General features: G+C 43.5%; 1 protein-coding gene across 1 annotated transcript in view; it reads right to left on the bottom strand.

Moving 5' to 3' along the window:
* ABHD2 (abhydrolase domain containing 2, acylglycerol lipase) overlaps positions 1-23,015 on the bottom strand; it is a 112,895-nt gene that overhangs the window by 84,237 nt on the left and 5,643 nt on the right. Inside the window, exons 2-3 of the mRNA XM_055277270.2 lie at positions 3,103-3,202; positions 435-634 (exon numbers count right to left, since the gene is read on the bottom strand). Coding sequence (XP_055133245.1) covers positions 435-628 — 194 coding nt within the window. The 5' untranslated portion in view covers positions 629-634; positions 3,103-3,202. The remainder of the gene's footprint in view (positions 1-434; positions 635-3,102; positions 3,203-23,015) is intronic.

Genomic DNA, 23,015 nt, shown 5'->3' on the forward strand with positions numbered 1-23,015 from the left:
TTGGTACATTTTTCAACAAGGCAGATGGAGAGTACTCAACTAATGGATCTGTGCTTTTTTGCTTATTAATTATTTTGGTGAGGATAGTTTCTCCATCCTAGAACTGGCAACAAAGCATTTGTTAAAGGACTAGAATATTGTCCAACTTTTCCATATCTGCCTAAAAATGACTACTATTTTCTGCAAAGTCCTTGTCATGGATAATGACATCACACTGTGGAGGAAGGAATGTTTCAGGCAACAGAGATCTGATTCTCTCCTACCCTGCAGGATTCAAACACTAGACTGCAATCAGACTGTGGCTATTTTAACACTAGTGACGCCATATCCCATTGATGCCTTAAGGACACGATGGGAGAAGATTCTTCTTTGAACATCACACAAAGCCAAATACATCAGCAGCTGAGCATACAGAGGGCATGAGGTCTACTCACTCTTTGGTCAGAAGAGGACAGGACTTGAGCAGAAAGCGTGAGAGCCCCGAGTCCTGGAAGTAGAGGTCAGGTGGGGCTGTGGGGCTCTTCAGGTTCAAACACCGGACGATCACGTACAGCACAGCAGCCACTGCAGCCAGCTTCACTCCATCAAACACGGCTGGGAGTTCGGGGGTCTCCAGCATGGCATTCATCTTGATCTGGGGAGCAGAGGCACAGGTCTAAGTTTATAAGCACAGTGAGGATGGGTGGTGCCCACCACCCTACAGACGCATGGTGGGCTAAGAGATACTGCCAGTGATGGTGTGCCATAATTCAGATGTTTCCACAGGCTCCTGCCAGGCAGACACCACCAGCATCTTACAGCTACCAATCAACTGGCCATAATCCAAATCACAAACAGTCTGAGCATGGATAAACTGGGTACTGTGTTTTCTTTTTATAATCTCACAATCATTTCTAAGATGAGCAAATCAGAAAATGGAAAAATGCTAAGAATAGTGTCCTTTATCGGAGGGGGAAAAATAAGATCAGTGAAAGAGGTGGCAGCAGGACTAGGGGTAGCACTTTGATTTTTGTTAACAGGTCATCCTTTTGTTTTTCTTCCCCTCTGTAGACCTAACCTGCACCTGGTGCCCCAGGTGTGTGTTAAGTGTTGTGTTTACAGCCTTAAACAGAAACCCGGAAAGGACTGCTGGTGCCACCAGGTGTGGTTGTACTGCCTGCTGGCCTCACCCCTTTATTTGCAGAGCAGGCTGAGATAAAGCAACCTCAGCCTGACTCAGCCATCTGCTCCCCACAGGCTCCCCAGTGCTGGAGTCTGGGTCAGACTCAGCCCAGGTGGCAGTGATCCTGGCTCCTAAGGGTTTCAGGTGTGAAATAGAGCTTGGCTAGTTTTGTTTTGTTTTGTTTTGTTTTTTCCCCCTGCAGAGGCTATCTGACTGTAGCCATTAGTCCAAAATTAGGTTAAAAGTAAACCAAATTGACCACTAGGTCAAAATCTAAAATTGGAGTACATAAAATATATATGCCTATCTGGCTTTTCCCAAGCTCTCCCAATATTTCTCTTTTGAAGTAACTTTACCTTATATACAACACACACACACACACACACACACACACACACACCCCTCCAAACATATAAAACCAAACGTAAGCAACAACAAAAGCAACAGCAACAAAAATCCAGTATTTTCCTTGCTGCTCGGCAGAAAAACAGAACATCAGCTGTTATCTTAAAAATCAGGGAAACCACAAGCTAACAAAAAAGAGAAAATGGTAACTCTCATAGCCAAGGTAGCTATGGCAACAGCTTCCCCTGGAATGGTTTCAAGTAGCCTCTGCTAACAACAGTCATCATGAGAGCTCTGGTAGCCAGTGGTAGAGACAGGATAGGCAGAACAAAACAATCTCCACCAACTGTGTTTGGGGTATAACTGACCGAATTTTCCTAAGACCTACAGCAAGTCCAGAGAGGACTCAGAAACCCTTTTCTAAACTCGAGGTCACTTTGGCAGAAAATCTCTGGCAGGGATTCTCAATTCAGTAATGAATGGAAGTAAAAGATCACAGCTCCGTAACTAGTCTTCCACCATCAGGGCAAGACAAGGATTTTTAAAAACTTACCTGACACAATTTCAAATCAAAGCTAGACCATGAATATAAACACAGGTACACTGAACTTCTGTGAGGAGGCAGTTTTCTTAAAACTTAACTTCTGGGCTGGGCACCATGGCTCATGCCTGTAATCGTGCACTTTGGGAGGCCAAAGTGGGCAGATCACTTGAGCTCAGGAGTTCAAGACCAGCCCTGGCCAACATGGTGAAATCCTGTCCCTACCAAAAATACAAAAATTAGCCGGGCATGGTGGCACGTGCCTGTAATCCCAGCTACTTGGGAGTCCGAGGCAGGAGGATCACTTGAACTTGGAAAGCACAGATTGCAGTGAGCCAAGATCACGCCACTGCACTCCAGCCTGGGGACAAGAGCGAAACTCTGTCTCGAAAAAAAAAAAAAAAAAAAACGACTTAACTTCTGGTGACACTTCTCCTCACTCCTGGGGTCATCTCCCCTGAAAGCTATCTATAAACCCCTAAAACAAGGATCCTTAACTTGGGGTCTGTGGGTTCCCTATGGGATCCTACGGTCTAACAACCCCCTGAAATCATGTGAAAGTTTGTGCACATGAGCAGTTTTCTGGGGAGAGGGTTTGCAGCTTTAATCAGATTCTCTAAAAAGGGTCTGTGGCCTAAAAAAGTACATAGCACTGCACTAAGATGCCCAATAGGTTTAATCTGTGGTTGCCATTCCTCACCTTGTCTGAACCCTGCCACGGACGCCAAATGAAGGCTAAACAAATGTCCAAGATGATGCAGCTTGTTAATACAGGCTTTTAAGTCTCCACATTCTAGTAGAGGACCAAAACTAAAATCCACCAGAAATTCTCCTACTATATGCTGATAATACGGAACTGAACTAGAAGTTCTTCCTCATCACCTTTGTTGGAAACAGAACAGGGTAATGCAGCAAGTAGTTTCTACCAGTTTCCTTGTTGGTTTGGGGTGGACTTATTGAATTAAACAAGTAAGTCCTTCCCTTCCCACTTCTACTCACTGCTTCCTAACATAAGGGGAGGAGAAGCAAAAATAAGAGTCTCAGCAATACATACCAATGTTACTTATTCTTCTCACTGCAAATACGAATTTTCCTTGAAGAGTGGTACAGTTGGGCCGGTCAGGTCAGATCTCTTATTCAAACTAACCTAAAAGCTAAAAAGATTGGATGGTAATGTTTTAAAGAATGAAAAAGAAGCAATTTAATTGAAACATAAGTACAGTCTAAGTTCCTCTGCATTTAAAGTCTTTAGGGAAAAGACAATTTCGTTAATTAACATGTATGCCACACTCTTGAATGTTTGGCCTTTTCAACAAGCCTGCTGCGGGAAGGCTTTGTGAATCTACCAAGACTGACAGGCTCTCTCTGGTTTCTAGGACAAGTTTTCTGCTGTGTTCCTAATTCTGGCTAAAGCCAATTCACATTGCTTTGAACCTTTATCTCACAACATAATCTCCAGAAATGCCTAACAGTACAGGTAACATCTCTGTATGACCAACGAAATAACTTAGCAAGGCTTGAGATCAAGACAGCACAGCCAGTCAACTTATTTGTTCTCTTCCAGACATACAGCAGGGACAGAAAAAAATATGAGCTGAGAAAAGTAATAGGGCACAAATGGGCTCAAAAACAAAGTACCAGAAACAGAACAGGGCCAAAAGCAATGGGTAGGAGATTGCATTGCTTGTAGGGTCCCAGTTCAGACTGTGGCCACAGGCTGGCTGCTGAGAAGCTCCAGAAGCTAAAAGTGCTTGCTGTGAGATGGGGGACTTGAGCTGAGCCTACTGCAAGAAGCTGCTAAAAGATCTATGGCTTCCAGATCTTTTAGCAGCTTCTTGCAGTAGGCTCAGCTCAAGTCCCCCATCGAGCGGATCACGAGGTCAGGAGATCGAGACCACAGTGAAACCCCGTCTCTACTAAAAATACAAAAAATTAGCCAGGCATGGTGGCGGGCGCCTGTAGTCCCAGCTACTCGGAGAGGCTGAGGCAGGAGAATGGCGTGAACCCCAGAGGCGGAGCTTGCAGTGAGCCGAGATTGCGCCACTGCACTCCAGCCTGGGCGACAGAGCGAGACTCTGTCTCAAAAAAAAAAAAAAAAAAAAAAAAAAAAAAAAAGATCTATGGCTTCCAAAGTGGCAGGAGCAAAAGAGAGAACATGGGGGAAACAGCCAATGTTTATGCAGCACTATCTATGTGCTAAGCTCTGTTCTTCAAACTTGACATATGCTAGCTCATTTAATCCTTCCCGTACCCTATGAGGTAGATGCTATTATTACCCCATTTTATAGACAAGGTAACTGAGACATAGAAAGTTGAAGTTACTTGCCCAGTGTCATACAGCTGGTGGGTAGAAAAGCCAGCACTCATATCTGGCCCAAGAGATCCTCCTCTTAATCACCATGCTGTGCTACTTGAAGGCAGGTAAGTAGAGAAAGAAAGAGAGGCAAGCAAGAAAATGGATGGTGGAGGAGACACACACGAGACACCAGAGGCTTGCCCAAAGTCAGACAGCTGTAAACAGCAGACCTGGGATTCAAGCCCGATTTTTTTTTTTTCTGATTCTACCACACCAAAATGACCTCAGAAGAAAATCAAAGCCCGTTGAAGGAAAGAATCAATTAACCTTCAGAACAGTCTTGCCCAACTTCCAATTATTATCTGTCCCTATTCTGAGACAAATTAGTCATAGAGAACCAGGTTGTGGTGAGATGGGGCCGGAAGAGCAAAGTCTTCAGCCACATCACAGGCCACCTGACCCCACAGGCTTGGCTGCCAAATGAAAAACAGGGCATGGACCAGATCAAAGATCTTAAACTGGCAGCCCATGGGGCAGTGTTGCATTCAGCTGGCATTTAAAAAAATTAATTTATTCATTGCCATATTATTAACACCAGAAGATTTCAGATAAAAATCTAGATTTCTGGTTTCTCTTGGAAATAAAATCAGAAGATTTGGCAACACAGGGCCAGCATTCTCACACGGCAACAATGGACAGAGCTGAGCAGGGCTGCCCCCTTCACATCCAGCAAGCTCTCTCCAGGTGGCCACAGTCCCCACCACTCCCTATTAGTGGGGTCCTCGACACTGACCCCTGGCCCACTTTAATAATTTATGGTACCTGAATGGTCCCCGTAAGCATCTGAATATGCAACCTTTGGAGAAAAGCATCTAAGGTCTGTGTTGACCGAATATTTGAAAAATATACGATCAATATATATATATAAATAAAAAATTCCTAGAAAAAATGATGGAAAGGCAGAGTGGCAAAGCTGATAGGATAACAAGATGTAGTGCCTTTTATTTATTGATATTTTCATTGAGGTTTATTTATACCTTAACTCTTTCCACAAACTATCTGAGACAGCTTCAAGAAAACACCCTTACTGAATCTATATGCATAGCGAAAGATATGGAAATGTGTAAGGCTGCTGATTGCTTTCTGATAGTAAGTGTCCCCTTCATCCTTAGTAGCAGAAACCTGGGAAATGTGCCCAGCTGAAAAAAACTATATACCCCGGCTTCCCTTAGCTAGGTGACTCCATGTAACTAAATCCTGGTCAGCTCTGGAGGGGTAGATCTAATTTTTGGGAAAGCTCCTTAGAGGGCAGGGAGTTCACCCTGTGTCTGCCCTTTACCCTTCTTGCGTCCCTGGAATGCAGAAAACATGGCTGCAACTCTAACAGCCCTCTTGGGCCATGAAGTGACCTTGAGTTCTCCCTAGGAGCCCCATTAAGATGACAGCAGGGCAGACAGACAGAAATCTGAATTCCTGACAACTTAATGGAGCCACCATATCCGATCTAGACTGCCTACCTCAGGACTTCTTTTACATGAGAGAATGAACAGTTGAAGCCACTATGACTTCTAGACTCTTTTACTTGGCAATTTCTAAAGATACAGAAGGAAAATTATACATTCAAATCTTTATGAATGCTAAAATCACTGCATTATAAGAGTATTGGCGACTTCTTTTTTTCTATTTCCCAAAATTCATAATGACTACCAACATTTTTATTATTAGAACAAAGCTTTAAAATAGCAACTAAGAAAATCTAAGGAGAAATTTTAAAACACTGGAAAGGAAAATATGTATGTCAACATACACAACAATTATGTATGTGATAAAGCTTTATTGCATGTGATTATGCTTTAATTAATTTATCTGAGCTTTCTGACTGTCAGGGGGAAAAGGGAAACCCAGTCAGACCTATGGTTTCCGAAATGGAAAGAGACCTAACATTTATTGTGCTCTTACGCCCAGTGGCAATAAGAGATACTTAGTGGAAACAGGGCTTATCTGGCACAGAATTATTTTTTTAAAATGTGGGACTTTATGTAAGGGGACCTTGAGTGATGTGACAGACAATGTCCTCCCACAACTTTTTTTAAATAGCAAATGCAGTAGAGAATTAATTTCCTCAACCCTCGAAAAATGCCAAGGTTTTAAAATTCAATTCAATTCGGGGAAGGCAACTCTATGAGAGATTTATAATTATTGTGGTCCAACTACACAGCCTCCATCCAAGGTTTCAACCTGAAGTCCTGAAGAACAGAGCACTTCTGCATGTCCCTGGGGATACTCCCTGGCATTTCAGCAGGCTTAATTAAGTACCTGACTACCTCCTGTGCACCTAGCTGGTATTTCTGGTGGAAAACCTTCTGGTGAAGGTTGGCAGTTAAGTAAATTCTCATTTTAACCAGGGAGAAAAGAAATTTATGTTAAGGCTATCTGTACTTTAGAAGCTTAGATAAAAATCAGTCCAGGAAAAAAAAAATTAAGCAAGGAAGGCCCATGGAGCAGCTAGATCTAGAACCCAGCCTTAGTGAATGAAGTACAGTTGTTCCTCAACTGCAGATTCAACCAACCATAGATGAAAATTTTTGAAAAAAAAAAAAAAGACAACAATAAGGCCAGGTGAGGTGGCTCACGCCTGTAATCCTAGCACTTTGGGAGGCCGAGGCGGGTGGATCACTTGAGACCAGGAGTTCCGGATGAGCCTGGCCAATATGGGGAGACCCCATCTCTACCAAAAATACAAAAAAATTAGCCGGGTATGGTGGCACGTGCCTGTAATCCCAGGCTGAGGCAGGAGAATCGCTTGAACCTGAGAGGCGGAGGTTGCCACACCACCACACTCCAGCCTGGGCGACAGAGTGAGAGTCTGTCTTAAAAAAAAAAAAAAAAAAAAAAAAAAGAAAAAAGGTAAGAGAAAAGATAATATAAAAAGAAAAAAAATTTAAATAAAAGCAATACAATATTCAAATTATTTACATCATTTACTTTGTAATAGGTATTATAAATAATCTAGAGATGATTTAATGTATATAGGTATGCATAGGTTATATGCAAATACTATGCCATTTTATATCAGACTTGATCATCTGTGGGTTTCGTATCTGCAGGGGACCTGGAACTATTTCCCCAAGGATATACAGGAACAACTGTGTAAAATGTAGAAGCATGTGTAAGTATGAGTGTGTGCATGCACAGTGCATATACATAGGTATTAAATGAGGAGATAAGTAACTTTAGAAGAAAAATTTTCACATTCACTTTATCTTGCTGCATTTTGTTTTATGGTATTCTTTTTTCCCAAGTCTGACTTCTCACTAAATATTAATATTCTGAACTTGTTCTAGATACAGCAAACTCCGATTCCATTGTATTATTTTGTGTGGCCCTCCCCACTTTCCAGGCAGGTGAAATCCAGTTAAAATGAACATCAGGCAGCCTAGATAGGGAAAAGAAGTCACACAGAACAGCTGGAGGGCTGGGTATGTCACAGATGAAAAGGAAGTGTCTCCCTACCCCCACCCCAAACCCAGCTCCACCTCCATGACGGGCTGGGCTTCCTGTGTCCCTGCAGCAATCCCTTCTCTGCCGGCTAGCCCACACCTCCCCTGCCATTTTATGAATGGGATTTAGGTGCTGTAAATTGTAGTCAGAATTCCATTTACAGTCTGCATTAACAAAGGAAACCAAGGTCTGCCAAATGCCCAACATGTAGTCACTAAAGGAACTCCCAGTGTTGCCCCTGGTCTCCAAGACCAGCTTGACTGGTATTTCCACCAGAGGTGAAGGCCTGAGCTGTGTCTCCAACGCCTCTTTCTGCTCTCCCCTGCTCTCTCCTCTAATAATGGCTAAGAGCATTATTTTCAGATGGAGGCACAGATAGAGTGAGAAACCACCACTGCACTGGGAAAAGCTCCAGTCTGGGGGCTCTGAGACCTGGGTCCTAGTGTCTGCTCTGCCCCTTCCTGGCTGATGACCTTGAATCAAGGCACTTAACCTTTTTGGGCCCGAAAGGCCTCATCTGTAAAATGAGAAGGTTAGATTAGAAGTAGATGATGCCAAAGGTCTCTTTCAGCTAGAAATGTCTGAGATTCTAGGGATAGAATTGCGGTCCTTGGCTAAAGAGCACAGGAAAAAACTATCGCTGTACTTTGTAACAGAAAACAGCCATTTTCTGCCTACTTCATAGATGATTACACAGTAAAATTCATAAGAACTAACAACACTCAGGGCCTTTGTTCTTTCTTCAAATAAATTAAACAGTTACATATTTTCTTTCAGCTGTGCCAATAATTTCATCATATTCATTCCACCTGCATGGGATCGTGATGCTTTCAGCCTTGGAACACCAATATTCACTGACAGGACACAACTTACAGTGTGGAAAGAACGAACAAACTGAGCAGAGAGATCCCAAACAAAGGAAACCCATTATCTGGTGTAGCAAGTTGAATAGGGACCCTCCCCCCAAAATTCATGTCCATCTGAAACCAGTGAATGTGACGTTATTTGGAATTGGGTCTTTGCAGATGTAATCAAGTTAAGATGGAGTCGTACTTGTTGGAGGGGGTCCTAACCCCTGGCTGGTGTCCTTGGAAGAAGTGAAATCTGGATACAAACACACAGATACACAGGGGAGGAGGCCACGTGAAGATGGAAGTGGAGACTGGAGCCACGTATCTACAGTAAGCAATGCCAAGGATGGCTGGCAACCATCAGAAGAGGAGACAGGCGGGGAATAGTCTTGCCTTCAGAGCCTAAGGAAGGAACCAACCTTGTAAAACCTGTTTTCAAACTTCTAGCTTCTAGAATGGTGAGAGAATATGCCCAAATTGCCTCTCATGACTCAAGAGTTCCACGCTCCTGTCCTTAGTGGCGCAAGGGACCGTTTGCCACTTCCTTCTGAAAGGCCCCTTGTTACTCAGACACGCTCCAATCAATTCAGATGATAGCTAACTGACATGAACACCCACAGATGACTTGTTAATATAATACAAATTGCATTCTGTGAATAAATACTTATTGGCTTGGCTTCTTTGCCTCTGTGATTCACCTGTCAGAACCATCCTTTCCTTTCCTCTCTTAGCTATCAGCAAAGTCAGGGAGCTCAGAGGACACAGACATCTGGGGGGAGGGGGAGATCTCTCTTCCTTGCAACCCACAAGGACCTAACATAACAAGCTTTGATACTTATGGGTCCTAAGGCAAATACCTTTCAAGGAAAACCAAACCAAACCCCTAAAGGATTTCTCTGTTCCAATTCCATCTGGTTGAAGATGTAAATTTCATTTAGGGTCCAGTCCTGCAGTGATACAGCCAGTGCTAAATCCAGCTACAGTGTTTGTCCTGGGGCAAGTTCCTTAATCCCTCTGAACACCATCTGTAAACTGAACATGTTAATACATAAAGAGCATTTTAAAACAATGCCTGGCACACAGTACTACTGTATTTTTAATATTTTGGGGTACTACCGCAAAATATTTGCTATTACCATCTCCATTATTAAACTTTCCTCCATTTTGCCTCAGAAAACAACCTAAGTTGACAGATAGAAACGACCACAAAACATACTCCTTCCTAACTGACACACAAGTCTCATTAGCAATGAACTCACTAGCTGATTGACTGCTTGGGCCTCCTCCAATGAGTTTAAAATTAATCCCAGGACATACTTTTCTTGATTCTTCTAAAATGGAACCATATCTTCTAAAATGGAACCATGTGAGACTTAATAAATCACTGGATACTAAGTGGGGATCATCTTGTCCCATAAACAGTTCTAAGACGCATTGGTCTTGTTTTCTGTGCTAAAATGCATCCTTGGCAGTGCACAGCCAGAACCCCTCCTCCTGACACCACCCCTCTCCTGCTGAGGGGCTTCTTCTGCCCATGGAAAGGCTACCCATTCCTCCCTGCAGGTAAAAATCCCCTCTTGCCTAGCCTGGCTCTCCCAGCAAACTGTAATGCCCTGAGATAAAATTTTGTCCCCCAAAGTACCCTGTGAGGGTGTCAGGAGAAGGATAGCAGAAGGCCACAGCACACTGCCCCAAAAACATGGTCTGTTTCCATCCCATGTCATTCTGATTTTTCAGCCTCTTTGGTGGCAACTTAGATGAAAGTACAACCCCATCTTAACTTGATTACATCTGCAAAGACCCAATTTCCAAATAAGGTCACATTCACTGGTTTCAGATGGACATAAATTTTGGAGGGTCACTATTGAACTTGCTACACGAGATAAAAGTGGTCAACCTTAAATGTGGGCAACATGATACCCTTGGAGGGAAAGTAAGGAGGAAATGGGCCACCTTCTCCTCACTTTATCTGCCATTTAACTAAAGAAGTCAGAGCCATCATAGGGGGAAAAAAGCCATTCTGCAGGGACGAGAACAAGCCAAGATGATTTTGGGGAGAAGGCCCAGCCATCCCCATCTGAGTTGTGCCTTTGTGTCCTCTGAGTCATTCACTGCCATGGGATAGTAGAGCCTCAGAACACAGCCAGGAGGCTTTGGGAACTGCACAGCCCTGGCGACCGGGCCCGGTTCTCACTTTAGGTAAGGTTTAATGAGGTGAGTGAGCACCTTAGCCAGCAGCTCACAGATCCACCTTTCAGCGAATCAGTGTTGGTCTAGGCCCGCGTGTCCTCCCACAGAGGGTTCTGTGGGATAGAGTCTTCACGGTGCTCAAATACTTTGGGTTTGTTTGTTTTTGAGACGGAGCTTCGCTCTTGTTGCCCAACCTGGAGTGCAATGGCACAATCTCAGGTTACTGCAACCTCTGCCTCCTGGGTTCAAGCCTCCGGAGCAGCTGGGATTACAGGCACCCGCCACCAGGCCCAGCTAATTTTTTGTATTTTTAGTAGAAACGGTGTTTCACCATGTTAGCCAGGCTGGTCTCGAACTCCTGACCTCAGGTGATCCACCTGCCTTGGCCTCCCAAAGTGCTGGAATTACAGGCGTGAGCCACCGCACCTGGCCAATACGCTGGGTTTTAAAAGACCACCTCTTGGCTGGGCACAGTGGCTTACATCTATAATCCTAGCCATTTGGGAGGCCAAGGCAGGCAGATTGCTTGAGCCCAGGAGTTCAAGACTAGCCTGTGTGACATGGAGAAACTCTGTCTCTATTGTTTAAAAGAAAAAAAAAAAAAGACCTCCTCTCACCACCAAAACCTCAAGCCAGAACGGATGGGAAAGCCCTGGAAACAACAGGGCCAATCCTGTTTTCCAGAGATGCTGAGAAACACTGATTTTTGAACATTAACTAACTCAAGCCAGGGACTGCCCTGAAAGGGTGGGAGTGGGTTACCATAACAAGGAAGGATAAAGCCCCTGGTTGATCCAGTCCATCTCTTACAAACCAGGTCCTACAAGGTGAAGGGATCATCAAGTCACACACAAGTTAGTAGAAGAGAATTGGAGGGATTGACAGATAATTAAATGTATTTACGGCAAGGTTGCCCTCTGTTGTATTCAAGATAAGACCTTGAAATTGTCTTTCTGTGCAAACCTACTCATGTGATAACAGTTTTATTTAGCCATATTTCTTCCACAAAGTCATAAGGTCACACACTCAATCTGCTGGAATTTCAGAAAATAGTCTACAAGTTCTCAGGGGGAGTAAAGTTACCCAATGCAGGAAAACGTGAACCTCACATTTAAATGTCAGGAATGGCTACTAACCCATGAGCTTCCACAAAGAAAGTTACCAAACTAAAAATGTCTGAAGACTGAGTCACCAGTTAAACAGGAACATTTAATCGGGCACTTTCACGTGCCCTTACTAAAATACTGAACGGAAGCTGGCCTCTGCCACTAGCAAATAACCCTGCTGAAAGAATAGTACGGTCTACGAGAGAATGAATGGGTAAAGCACTTAGTAAAATCACAGGCAAAATTGTTTTCTCTTTCACTGAGAAACCATGAATCCATATCTGAGAGCAAACAAAAGAATCTTAAGCCAGGTGTTTCCTCTAGGGAGGTTCTAGATTTTCTAAGAGAACAGGCATTTGAATTGTGAGATTTATCCTAAACATATTTTTAAAAATCTATACCATAATTAAATTCTGTAATATCAAAAGAAAAATTGCAGTTTACCAGAACCCAATGAGCTCAAGTGCCTAGTTTACTGGAATTTTTAAGAGAAGGATACAACTGAAGAAGAGGGCATCACCAGATTGATTGTCCTGGGCACCATACAGATGCCACCCACTCTTCTATGTCTGGAAATAAGCTTCCGGAAGGAGGACATGGAGAGGGGGGTGGGAGGGCAAGACCCAGTGCCTGGCATAGCCGTTGCCTGAAGAACCACTCACCCCGTGGAACTCCCTAAGGCAGGCAAAGAAGAAAGTTTCACCAAGACCTGCAACAGAAAAGGACTTACAGCTACTCTCAGTTAATGAGAAAATAAAAACAACTGGGACTCCCCGTTCCTGAGCGTTCTAGTTTCCCAAGGCTCCCAGTGCCCCCAGTACTTGGCTAATACACACTGTGGGGCCCATGATGAGAGCATTAACACGTGCAGCCCATTATCACTCTAACAGTCTTGCATTTCACCATGGCAGGCATCTGTGAGGAAACCCGACCGATGACCAATGGGCCAAGCCCCTCTCCTTCCCTGCCAATTCAGCAGGGATGAGAACAAGCCCAGATGATTTTGCCAAAGGAGAGACTTGCTCGGCCCACTCACCCCAGCTGGGTAGAGCTGAGGTCACTCACCCGTCCATCTCTTTCAGCTGTGTGGCTCTCTGATGCTGAATTCTGTCACCTGGGAGCAACAGCGCCCCTCAGGGCTTGGCCACCAGACCCTGTTACACAGGGAGAGACAGCAGAAAAAGCTCTGTGCTCCTTGCCCTCCAAGACCAAGAGAAGGTTCTGGGGGCAACAGTACATGGTGTGCACAGCATTTTGAGGCATGCTTTACTTATTTCTGTTTTATAAATACCTCGGACGCTGTGAGTAGAAACAGGATCTCCTGCCAGTTTAGAGCAGAAGGCCTGAAGGTCACATGGATTCCTTTGTGACCAAGTCTTAGGAGACAAATGCTACCAGCTAAATCCAGATAAATATGAAGGACTGATCTGTGCCTGAAATGAAGAAGGGATATTGTGAGATAGGCACCTATCTGGTGCTGAACTTGCCAGCCCAACACTAGGCCTCCAGGGAGCCTTGCCCAGCTTCCGCCATCAGTCCTGCTGTGGTGTGCACAGATAGCCTCAAGATAAGGTTTGTAAAATGCATTCAGCTCTTTAGCAGAAAGCTGCTTTATTAAATATTTCAAGATTAGAAAAATGTTAGTTTTAAAGCAACTGCTGAGGAATTGTAACACATGAGGAGGATGAGAATTGGTCCCCAAGTAGTCCTGAGCTTGGCTTTATCACATCTTTGCATTGAGGATACTGAATGATCTAAAAACTAAAACCTCGAAAGGAAGCCCTCTGGGTTGATGTATTTTAGGGTCTTAGCTCAGTGGATTGCTTTTTCAAGTAAAGAGACAGAAGTAAGTTCACGCCCTCAAACGTTCCTCTCTCCCGTCCGTCCACCACAAACACTCCACTGTTGTTCCAAGCCTCACTCCTCCTGCCTCCCACTCCAGAAGTAAGTTTTCTCAGCCTTCTTTAAAGCCCAAGGGCAATCCCACCTGCCACCCCCAGCCTACCAGCAGCCTTCTTCCTTTGGTTTTTGTGCAAACGTTGCCTGTATCAGGCAGGCATTTGCTCCGAGTCCACCTCTAGTCCACCTAAAAAATACTCTACACTACAGAGCAGGAGCGCCCCACACGAAGCAGATAGCTACGCCACTCACTCCTCAGGAGCTCTTCCTCCGCTGGGCTTTCCCAATACATTCGTCTTGCCTCCTCATCAGTTTCCTGGGAGGCAAGGAACTGGCCATCAAGGAAGATGGTTTCACAAAAAATGGCAGAAATATTTCTCTGAGATTAGGAAAGAAAATTACCCCACTTACCAAAAATTAGTTCACTGGCATAAGTAGGGAGCACCCTCGTGGATAAAGCAGTGGCTTGCAAATGAAGAGGACAGAACCTGCGAAAAGGCATCAATACCACTGGGAGGGATGTTTTGCAAACTACGCCCTCCTGACATTCCACCTCACTCCCCATAGGGACGAAAGACATCACTCTAACCTCTGTGGGGGCTATGAAAGAAGTATGATATATAACATCCATGAAACAATTGGAAAATAGTACAACAAACCTGTATATAATGAAGTACTAAACTCTGAAGTACTAACTATAAATACTGGAGGAGTTCAAACAAAGGAGACAGAAAGAAGAAGGAGGTGGACTCAAAGCTAGGAACCACTGGAAGAGACGGAACAGAAGAGAAGGTGAGAAGGAGGGGTTGATGCAGACGTCAGGCTGGGCTCACAGTTAAGCCAAGGCCCAAGAATGCTGGGCGGTCAGGAAATGGGCAGACAGGACAAGAGGGATGTGTTTCGGAGCAGTGGCAGTGAGTCATTATGGAATGAAGCTTCAGTGCTTTGCTTACAAGGGGAATTCCAGACATCAGCCTGGAAAATGATGCCACACAGGTGCTGCCTCGGCTGTGCGCATAGGGCTGTGCACTGTTGTTCATGTGAGGGGCTGAAGTGAGGCCACAGGTGTGAGAACCATTTACTTGGCTACAAGTAACCTGACCCATGGCGATGTTGGACAAGCACTGACGTTCACCATTTGAGCTCCGCTGCAAGCCGTTGATGGCATCTAACTAGTTTTGTACAACCTGCTGAACCATACAAGGATATTCACTGGGGGCCCATCCTCTCCAGGCCCTAAAAATCATACTATTTCTCACCTTCACACTATGTAACCACCCTTTATAACTAGAACATTTGCTAGTCTCTTCTCTACATAAAAGTGATGATTCATATCTCTTTCATCTCTGTTGGGGGTTCTGATGTATGTACTTGTAATTCAATCCTCATGTTTAAATTCTACACAAATTTAAATTTAGGGTGTTGAGTGCATAGTGGACACTGTAAATATTTACTAATTGACTAAGTCTGTGGCATTAACCTAAAGCATCATCATTGTGGTTCTCTGAACAGAAGTTTCTTACCAGATTATTACATTAGGCGGAGAGGTACAGGCCTTTATGAGTAATTGCCATGCCACTGTACATCAGGAGAGAAGACTCACTGTGGCCTGGGCTGTCAGCAGCTTTTGGATATTTAAAGAACATCTCGAAGTTCAAGCAAATAATTATCCATCCAAAAATGAGAGTTTTCACTCTCCACTGCTCAGAGGAGTTACTGTCCCAAGGCATATTTCTTTCACACTTTCCCCATTTGTCTCAAGAACATCTCACTGGGCTCAAAGATCTACTCCAGAAACTGCTGTCTCACAAATAAAGAAATATATTCAAAGCTAAAACAGGATGTTGAGGTAGCAGAAGAAAGGAAAGGCCCGCAAATAGAAGGCAGATGGAAATCTACCCATTGATTGTTGACGTTCAGTTAAATACTGAAATACCATTAGAAGACTCATGATTTCTGCTATTCTCTCCAAAACGTACAATGCAACAAAATTGTCTATGGTATTTTCCAACTGACATGAGCTTATTTGGTCCAGAAAATATAAAACTCAATACAATTAACTGTAGTTTAACCTAGATTAAGAGGCTGGTGAAATTATAAAATAAGGTTCCTTTTTTTTGAGATGGAGTCTCGCACCGTCACCCAGGCTGGAGTGCAATGGCGCATCTTGGCTCACTGCAACCTCCGCCTCCTGGGTTCCAGCGATTCTCCTGCCTCAGCCTCCCGAGTAGCTGGTATTACAGGTGCCCGCCACCACACCTGGCTAAGTTTTTGTATTTTTAGTAGAGACGGGGTTTCAGTATGTTGGCCAGGCTAGTCTTGAACTCCTGACCTTGTGATCCACCCACCTCAGCCTCCCAAAGTGCTGGGATTACAGGCGTGAGCCACTTTGCCCGGCCAATAAGGTTCCTTTTTAACATCTAAGGAAAATGGAAAAATATTTCTACAGAGATTTCTGCTTCATTGAAATGCTTTCTGTAGATGTGCATTGGTGATGGGGTAGACAGGCTACTTGCAGGATTTGGAGACAGACAGATTTGACCTGAACTGCAGCTACACTACCTACTAGTTGTGTGACTTTGGGCAAGTGGGAGGATCACTTGAGCACAGGAGATTGAGGCTACAGTGAGCTATGATTGCACTATTGCACTCCAGCCTGGGTGACAGAGTAAGATCCTGTCTCTTAAAAAAAAAAAAAAAAAAAAAACAAATTAACAACACAATGTGAACTTGGGAGTGGTGTGCTCACCAGAGAAGACAAAGGAGAGACTTCATTCACCAAGGCTGGACGATCCCAGTCCAGAGCCAAATGTCTGGGTCCTTAAGCGTGGTTACTCTGGTCTTGACTTGCCTGCGAGCAATCATGACCAATGCTAATTTAAATGTCTTCTACAGGTAACATATGGATCACACACATGTTCCTTCTCCCATTCCAGACCATAAGCTCCTCTACTGGCTGCCTAGACAAAATATTAAATCTGTGAACCATAAGTTAGGGTAAAGACTCTCATCCTAGAATCTAGTATTGTTCTTTGGCTCTGATACTGTTATCTTTAAATCACTGTATCTTTTTTATTTATTTATTTATTTATTTATTTATTTATTTATTTATTGAGACAGGGTCTTGCTCTGCTGCCCAGGCTGGAGTGCAGTGGCATGATCTTGGCTCACTGCAACCTCCACCTCCCGGGTTCAAGCAATTCTATTCTCATGCCTCAGCCTCCCGAGTAGCTGGGACCACAGGTGTGCACTACCATGCCCAGCTTAGTTTTATATTTTTCACCATGTTGGCCAGGATGGTCTTGAACTCCTGGCCTCAAGTGATCCACTTGCCTCAGCCTCCCAAAGTGCTGGGATTACAGGTATGAGCTACTGTACCCCGCCTTTTATTTATTTATTTAAATTTATAGAGACAAGGTCTTGCTCTGTTACCCAGGCTGGAGTGCAGTGGTGCAATCATAGCTCACTGTAAACTCTGAACTCCTGGGCTCAAGTGATCTTCCTGCCTCAGCTTCCCGAGTAGCTGGGACTGCAGGTATGTGCCACCACACCTGGCTAATTAAAATTTTTTGTTGTTGTTGTTGCAGAGATGGAGTCTCACTATGTTTTCTAGGGTGGTCTCCAACTACTGGCCTCAAGTGATCCTCCCACCTTAGCCTCCCACTGTGCTGGAATTATACAGGTATGAGCCACTGAGCCTGGCCAAATCATGATAACTTTAAGTGAAGGAACAAAGCTAGATGATAAGAAAATGTCCTACTTGTATAGCTCTATCGTTTATAAAGTGTTTGTGATTTTAATACATTACCTCATTTACTCCTCAAACATGTCACAGAATGAATTTGTGTTGACAGTGAAGATTGAATGCCTAACTTACTGACAAAGTGCATCCTCATTTGGTGCTCACAACTGCTGTGAGTTACTATTAATGCAAGCAAGGAAACTGAGGCCCAGGGCCCCTCCCTGTGCCAGGCCCTGGTGAGGCTCTAGGAATACAGAGAAGCAAGGCACCTATCCATCTTATAAGCTGTTTGCAGAGCTAGATGGATTCTGATCACTTCAGCCTTGATACTTCAGTCTTACAGAAGCTCCATAAGGCCTCTCTGCTCAGCCATAAGAGACTTAAAGAAATCTGCATTCCTCTTACAAGCTCTTTTGTGGCAAAGTGCTGATTTCTCTTGCGATTTCAGTGCAACATCCAGAATTTCTACGCAGAGTCAATAAACAGGCTGATGGGTGAAATTAATGATAGATGGAGGGAAAGGAACTATGTTTTCTAAATTGGGAAAAATATCCTTGGCTATAATCTACTTGGCATTTTCCATCATCCCACTATTTAGAAGGGTACATTTGTCAACATCATTCACAAGAATCAGCAAGCACTTTATTTACATGATCAGAATAGAGGAGGGAACTGCAGCCAGGATATTTGGAACCTGAGAAGCTAATGTCTACAGTGTGAATACAGTTCAGGCCACACAAGGAGCTGGAAGGGGCTGGAAGCTCAGTTAGCATTGTGGAAAGCCTCCTCTATGGCCCATAGTGGGGCATAGGGTGTTCAGGCCCCAGGGAAACTCCTCAGGGCAGAGTGTCTGGCACAGCATCCAGCAGAGAAAGAGCTCAATAAATGCCTGCTGAACTCTGAATTTTTCTCATTCTCTGAATGAGAAAAAAGAACATTTCCCAGCTGTGAGGACTCTAGCACAATCACATAATCCTAGGAATAGTATGTCCCTCAATTTTTAGGAAATAGTAATGATATAATTGGATACATGAGAAAAAGTAATAGAATGCCTAACAATATATGTAGAAATTTGCTAAAATTTGACTGGGTGCCGTGGCACACATCTGTAATCCCAGCACTTTGGGAGGCCGAGGTGGGTGGATCACTTGAGCTCAGGAATTTGAGACCAGCCTGGGCAACATGGTGAAACCCCATCTCTACAACAAACACAAAAATTAGCTGGGTGTGATGTAGTCCTAACTACTGGGAAGGCTGAGGTGGAAGGATCACTTGAGTCTAGGAGGTGGAGGCTGCAGTGAGCCCAGATCCTGCCACTGCAATCCAGCCTGCGTGACAGAGTGAGACTGTCTCAAAAAAGAAAAAACAAGAAATTTGCTAACATGTATAATTCCATGTTAAGTGACTAAAACAAGGAGCAGAACAACATGTACAATATGCTACCAGTTACATAAAGAAGAAAGAAAAAGAATATAGATGCATACACATTTGCTGGGACACACATAAAAGATCTCTGAAAATATATACAAGATACTAGTAACATTGACTGCTTCTTGGGAGGAAGTTTTCCACTCTTTACTATGTTGTACCTTTTGAATGTTATAACACATGAATGCATTATCTGTCAAAAGTAAGCAAATACCTCTACTGGACAGACTACCCAGTTTCTCCAACAAATTACAGGGAAAAGAAGAAAAAAGAAAAGAAAAGGGGATCTGTAGCTTAAAAGAGACACAAATGGTAGAGCAATCAATCATAACGTCTAATCCTTACTTGAATCCTAATTCACAAAAATTAAGCTTAAGGAGAAAAACACTTATGCCATTTTTAAACAATTGGAAATTTGAACAATGATGATATTTGATGATATTAAAGGATTAGTGTTAATTTTTCAAAGAGTAATAATGGGTGTTTAATAAAGAAGTCTTTATGTTTAAGAATTATCATGGAAATATTTATAGATGCAACTATATGATGTTTGGGATCTATTTCAAAATTAATGTGAGCTGGGAGAAGTAGGTAGGAAGACAGAGTAAATGTGAGTGGTTATGAGTTGATTATTGTTAAAGCTGGGGATGGGTTTTTGTGGGGCATGGAGGTTCACTATATGATTCTCTCTACTTCTGTATATCTTTAAAATTCCCAGAATAAAAAGCTAATAAATGAATGAGTGATTATTTAGCAATATGACAAACAGTCCTGCTAGTCACTAAGGCCCATGCTCATCCCAACTTTCAGCTGCGATCAAGCCTCTACTGTCCCTGGGCTGATGAGTTGCCTATGGAAAATAAACTTGAGGCTGCTGCCAGCTACTGCAATTCTGGCAAGAGTTTAGGTCACGCAAATATCAACAAGAAAACTTTATCACTCACTCCAAAAATAAAGAAACAAAAAGAAACAGAGAAATTAGTTTTGGAAGTCCTCCTTTCATTAATGTAGAAGGTAAGTGTTGGCTGCACGTACAAACGGGTGTGATGACTTATACCTGCTCCCCTGTAAAGTGCCTTTCCCAAACCCATAAGTAATTTTTGTCACTCTCTTTGGGAGTGTTTCTCAAGTTCTCCAAATAACTTTATCACTTTCAGGGTCTGAACAGACAGGACCTCAAGGCAGAAAAACAATTATGTCAACTAACTCTTCAACGCAGCCAATATTTCTAAAATGTTCAACACATGGAAAGGAGCCATATGAATGACACAAACATGACTGGAAACCTCTGTCTGCCTCCCAGAGCTTCGATTCCTGCACTGGGGTCTTTCAAACTCAGGTACCAAATGGCTTCCTCCGAGGGGAAAAACTAGTCCTGCCAGATGCCCCTGGTTATATTACTTTGTGTTCGATTCTTAAATTTAAATTAAACTACTTTTATCCAACTATTATTTATTATACTAGTTCTTAAAATGCACAAACAGTACAAATAGTACTCAGTATGGAGCATAAACTTCCTTTGGCACTTTTACGATTACAGAGATCCAAGCACATTTATAAAAACATAAAAGTATTCAAACAGTAAAATTCAGATGAGCTATATTAATGTAATGAGACTAATGCCATTTTTCAGACCTGAAATACCTGCAGACAATGTCAGTGTGGTCCTGCCTACGCCTGGGCAGGTTTTATGGATCCCGAGAGCCTACACTGCCAGGTACAGTGTGACAAGTCCATTCTCACACTCCTTTTCTCCCTGGGACCACTGCTACAGCCTTCATTTACACAGTGCTGTGTGGTATCATTTGACTTCACTTGATGCCCTCATATCTTTTCTGTGCTAAGTTCATCTATGTATTTTTCTCTGCAGTGGGGTTTACCTGGCTTCGATTCATCAGAAATTCACATACAAACGGGGGAGGCACTGAAATTCACATACAAACGGGGGAGGCACCCATTGTGTGGGTGCACCTTGATATTATAACTAGGTATCCCAACATTCCAGGACAGGCTTGTAAAACATTTTCAATTATCATTAACATGAAACCAAAAAGTCTGAGTTTGTAATCTAATGAGAACCCAAGGAACCTCAAGGACATATCCTCAGCCCTGGATTGGGAAATCCATAGCACAAAATGAACATGATGGTGTTACAGGAGGAAAGCAAAAAGTGTGCTGGGGACACGGAAGAGAGGTCATGCTGTATCTCAGAAGCCATCTGGGCCATTACCGGGCATACTAAATCATGGATTTAGTAAGTTTAAGTACATGCTTCCAAAGAACTTATGTGTAAACACCACTGAAGAGCCTTACTTAATTCCAGCGGGTTGCTGGGGTCTCACTTCAGCCCCCTCCCACTCCTCAGTCCTTAAGAACTAAAATGTGGCACTTCAGATATGACAAATCTAGACTTCAGGAGTCAAAGAACAATTTCCAATATCAGTTCACCTCACTGTAAGGTGCTACAATTGCATATCAACATTGTGTAGTCTGTACCACCTGAAAAACTGGGCGCAAAGCCCCACCAAATGCTGCTGCGGTTAGGTTAACTAAACTAAATCAATGGCCTGGTTTCCCAGAAAAAGAGTAACCAGCATTGTTTAAGGAAACTGCAAAAGAGGAACCTCTCCTTGAGTAGAATCTTCGACTTTAGGCCCTCCCAAACAGCATAATTCAATGGCCATTAACTCAACCTTTTTAGTAAGCTAAATATGTCCTGGTTAGAAGGTGCTCTTTAATCTGAGATACTGATCTTCCAAAATTTTTGGTGCTAAAATATCTCCTTTTTTTTTTTTTTTTTTGAGACAGAGTCTTGCTCTGTCACCCAGGCCGGAGTACAGTGGCTCAATCTTGGCTCACTAGAACCTCCGCCTCCCAGGTTCAAGCGATTCTCCTGCTTCAGCTTCCCGAGTAGCTGGGATTGTGAGTGTGCACCACCATGCCCAGCTAATATTTTGTATTTTTAGTGGATATGGGGTTTCATCATGTTGGCCAGGCTGGTCTCGAACTCCTGGTCTCAAGTGATCCACCTGCCTCGGCCTCTCAAAGTACTGGGATTACAGGTATGAGCCACCGCACCCAGGCTAAAATATCTTTTTAGATGACAGGGCTTTTGTATTTCCTTATTTGTTTCTGTTGTTGTTGTTGTTGCTGTTTTGAGACAGAGTCTTGCTCTGTCGCCCAGGCTGGAGTGCAGTGGTGCGATCTTGGCTCACCGCAGCCTCTGCCTCCTGGGTTCAAGTGATTCTCCTGCCTCAGCCTCCCAAGTAGCTGGGACTACAGGCGCATACCACCATGTTCAGCTAATTTTTGTATTTTTAGTAGAGACAGGGTTTCACCATGTTGATCAGGCAAGTCTCAAACTCCTGACCTCAGGTGATCTGCCCGCCTCGGCCTCCCAAAGTGCTGTGACTACAGCACTGCTGTATTTCCTTATTTGAAAGAATCAAAATGTAGCAATCCATGTTGGGCTTCCTGATTTTTGTTTTTTATTGCCCTCATTGACATGACTAAGTAAACAGTACACAAATACATGCCTACAGTGACCGTGCACATAGGGAGGCAATCTTTCAAAGCTTCTCTTTTATCCAAGATCAAATGAGAGGCTGAGGCAGGAAAATCGCTTGAACCGCGAAGCAGAGGTTGCAGTGTGCCGTGATCGGGCCACTGCACTCTAGCCTGGAAAAAAGTGGAAATGATAACACCACCTCCCTCTCCTCACCTTATGTAACACAGTATCTGTGGTACAACTGACTAATAATGTGGGTGCTCTGCAATGAGCAAAGGCCAGAAGGTAAGGACTCTAGATTAGACTAATAGACTAAAGATTCCACTCAATTGCCAGGTGGCTCTAAACCAGACTCAGAGGTAAATAAAAGCAAGATGAAGGTTAAAGCACATTCAAAGGAAAGAGGAAAAAAAACCCAAGAGGCAAGACCTGGGAGCCACTGAAGA

This window comes from Symphalangus syndactylus, chromosome 5 (genome assembly GCF_028878055.3).
Source record: "Symphalangus syndactylus isolate Jambi chromosome 5, NHGRI_mSymSyn1-v2.1_pri, whole genome shotgun sequence".
Taxonomy (NCBI): Eukaryota; Metazoa; Chordata; class Mammalia; order Primates; family Hylobatidae; genus Symphalangus; species Symphalangus syndactylus.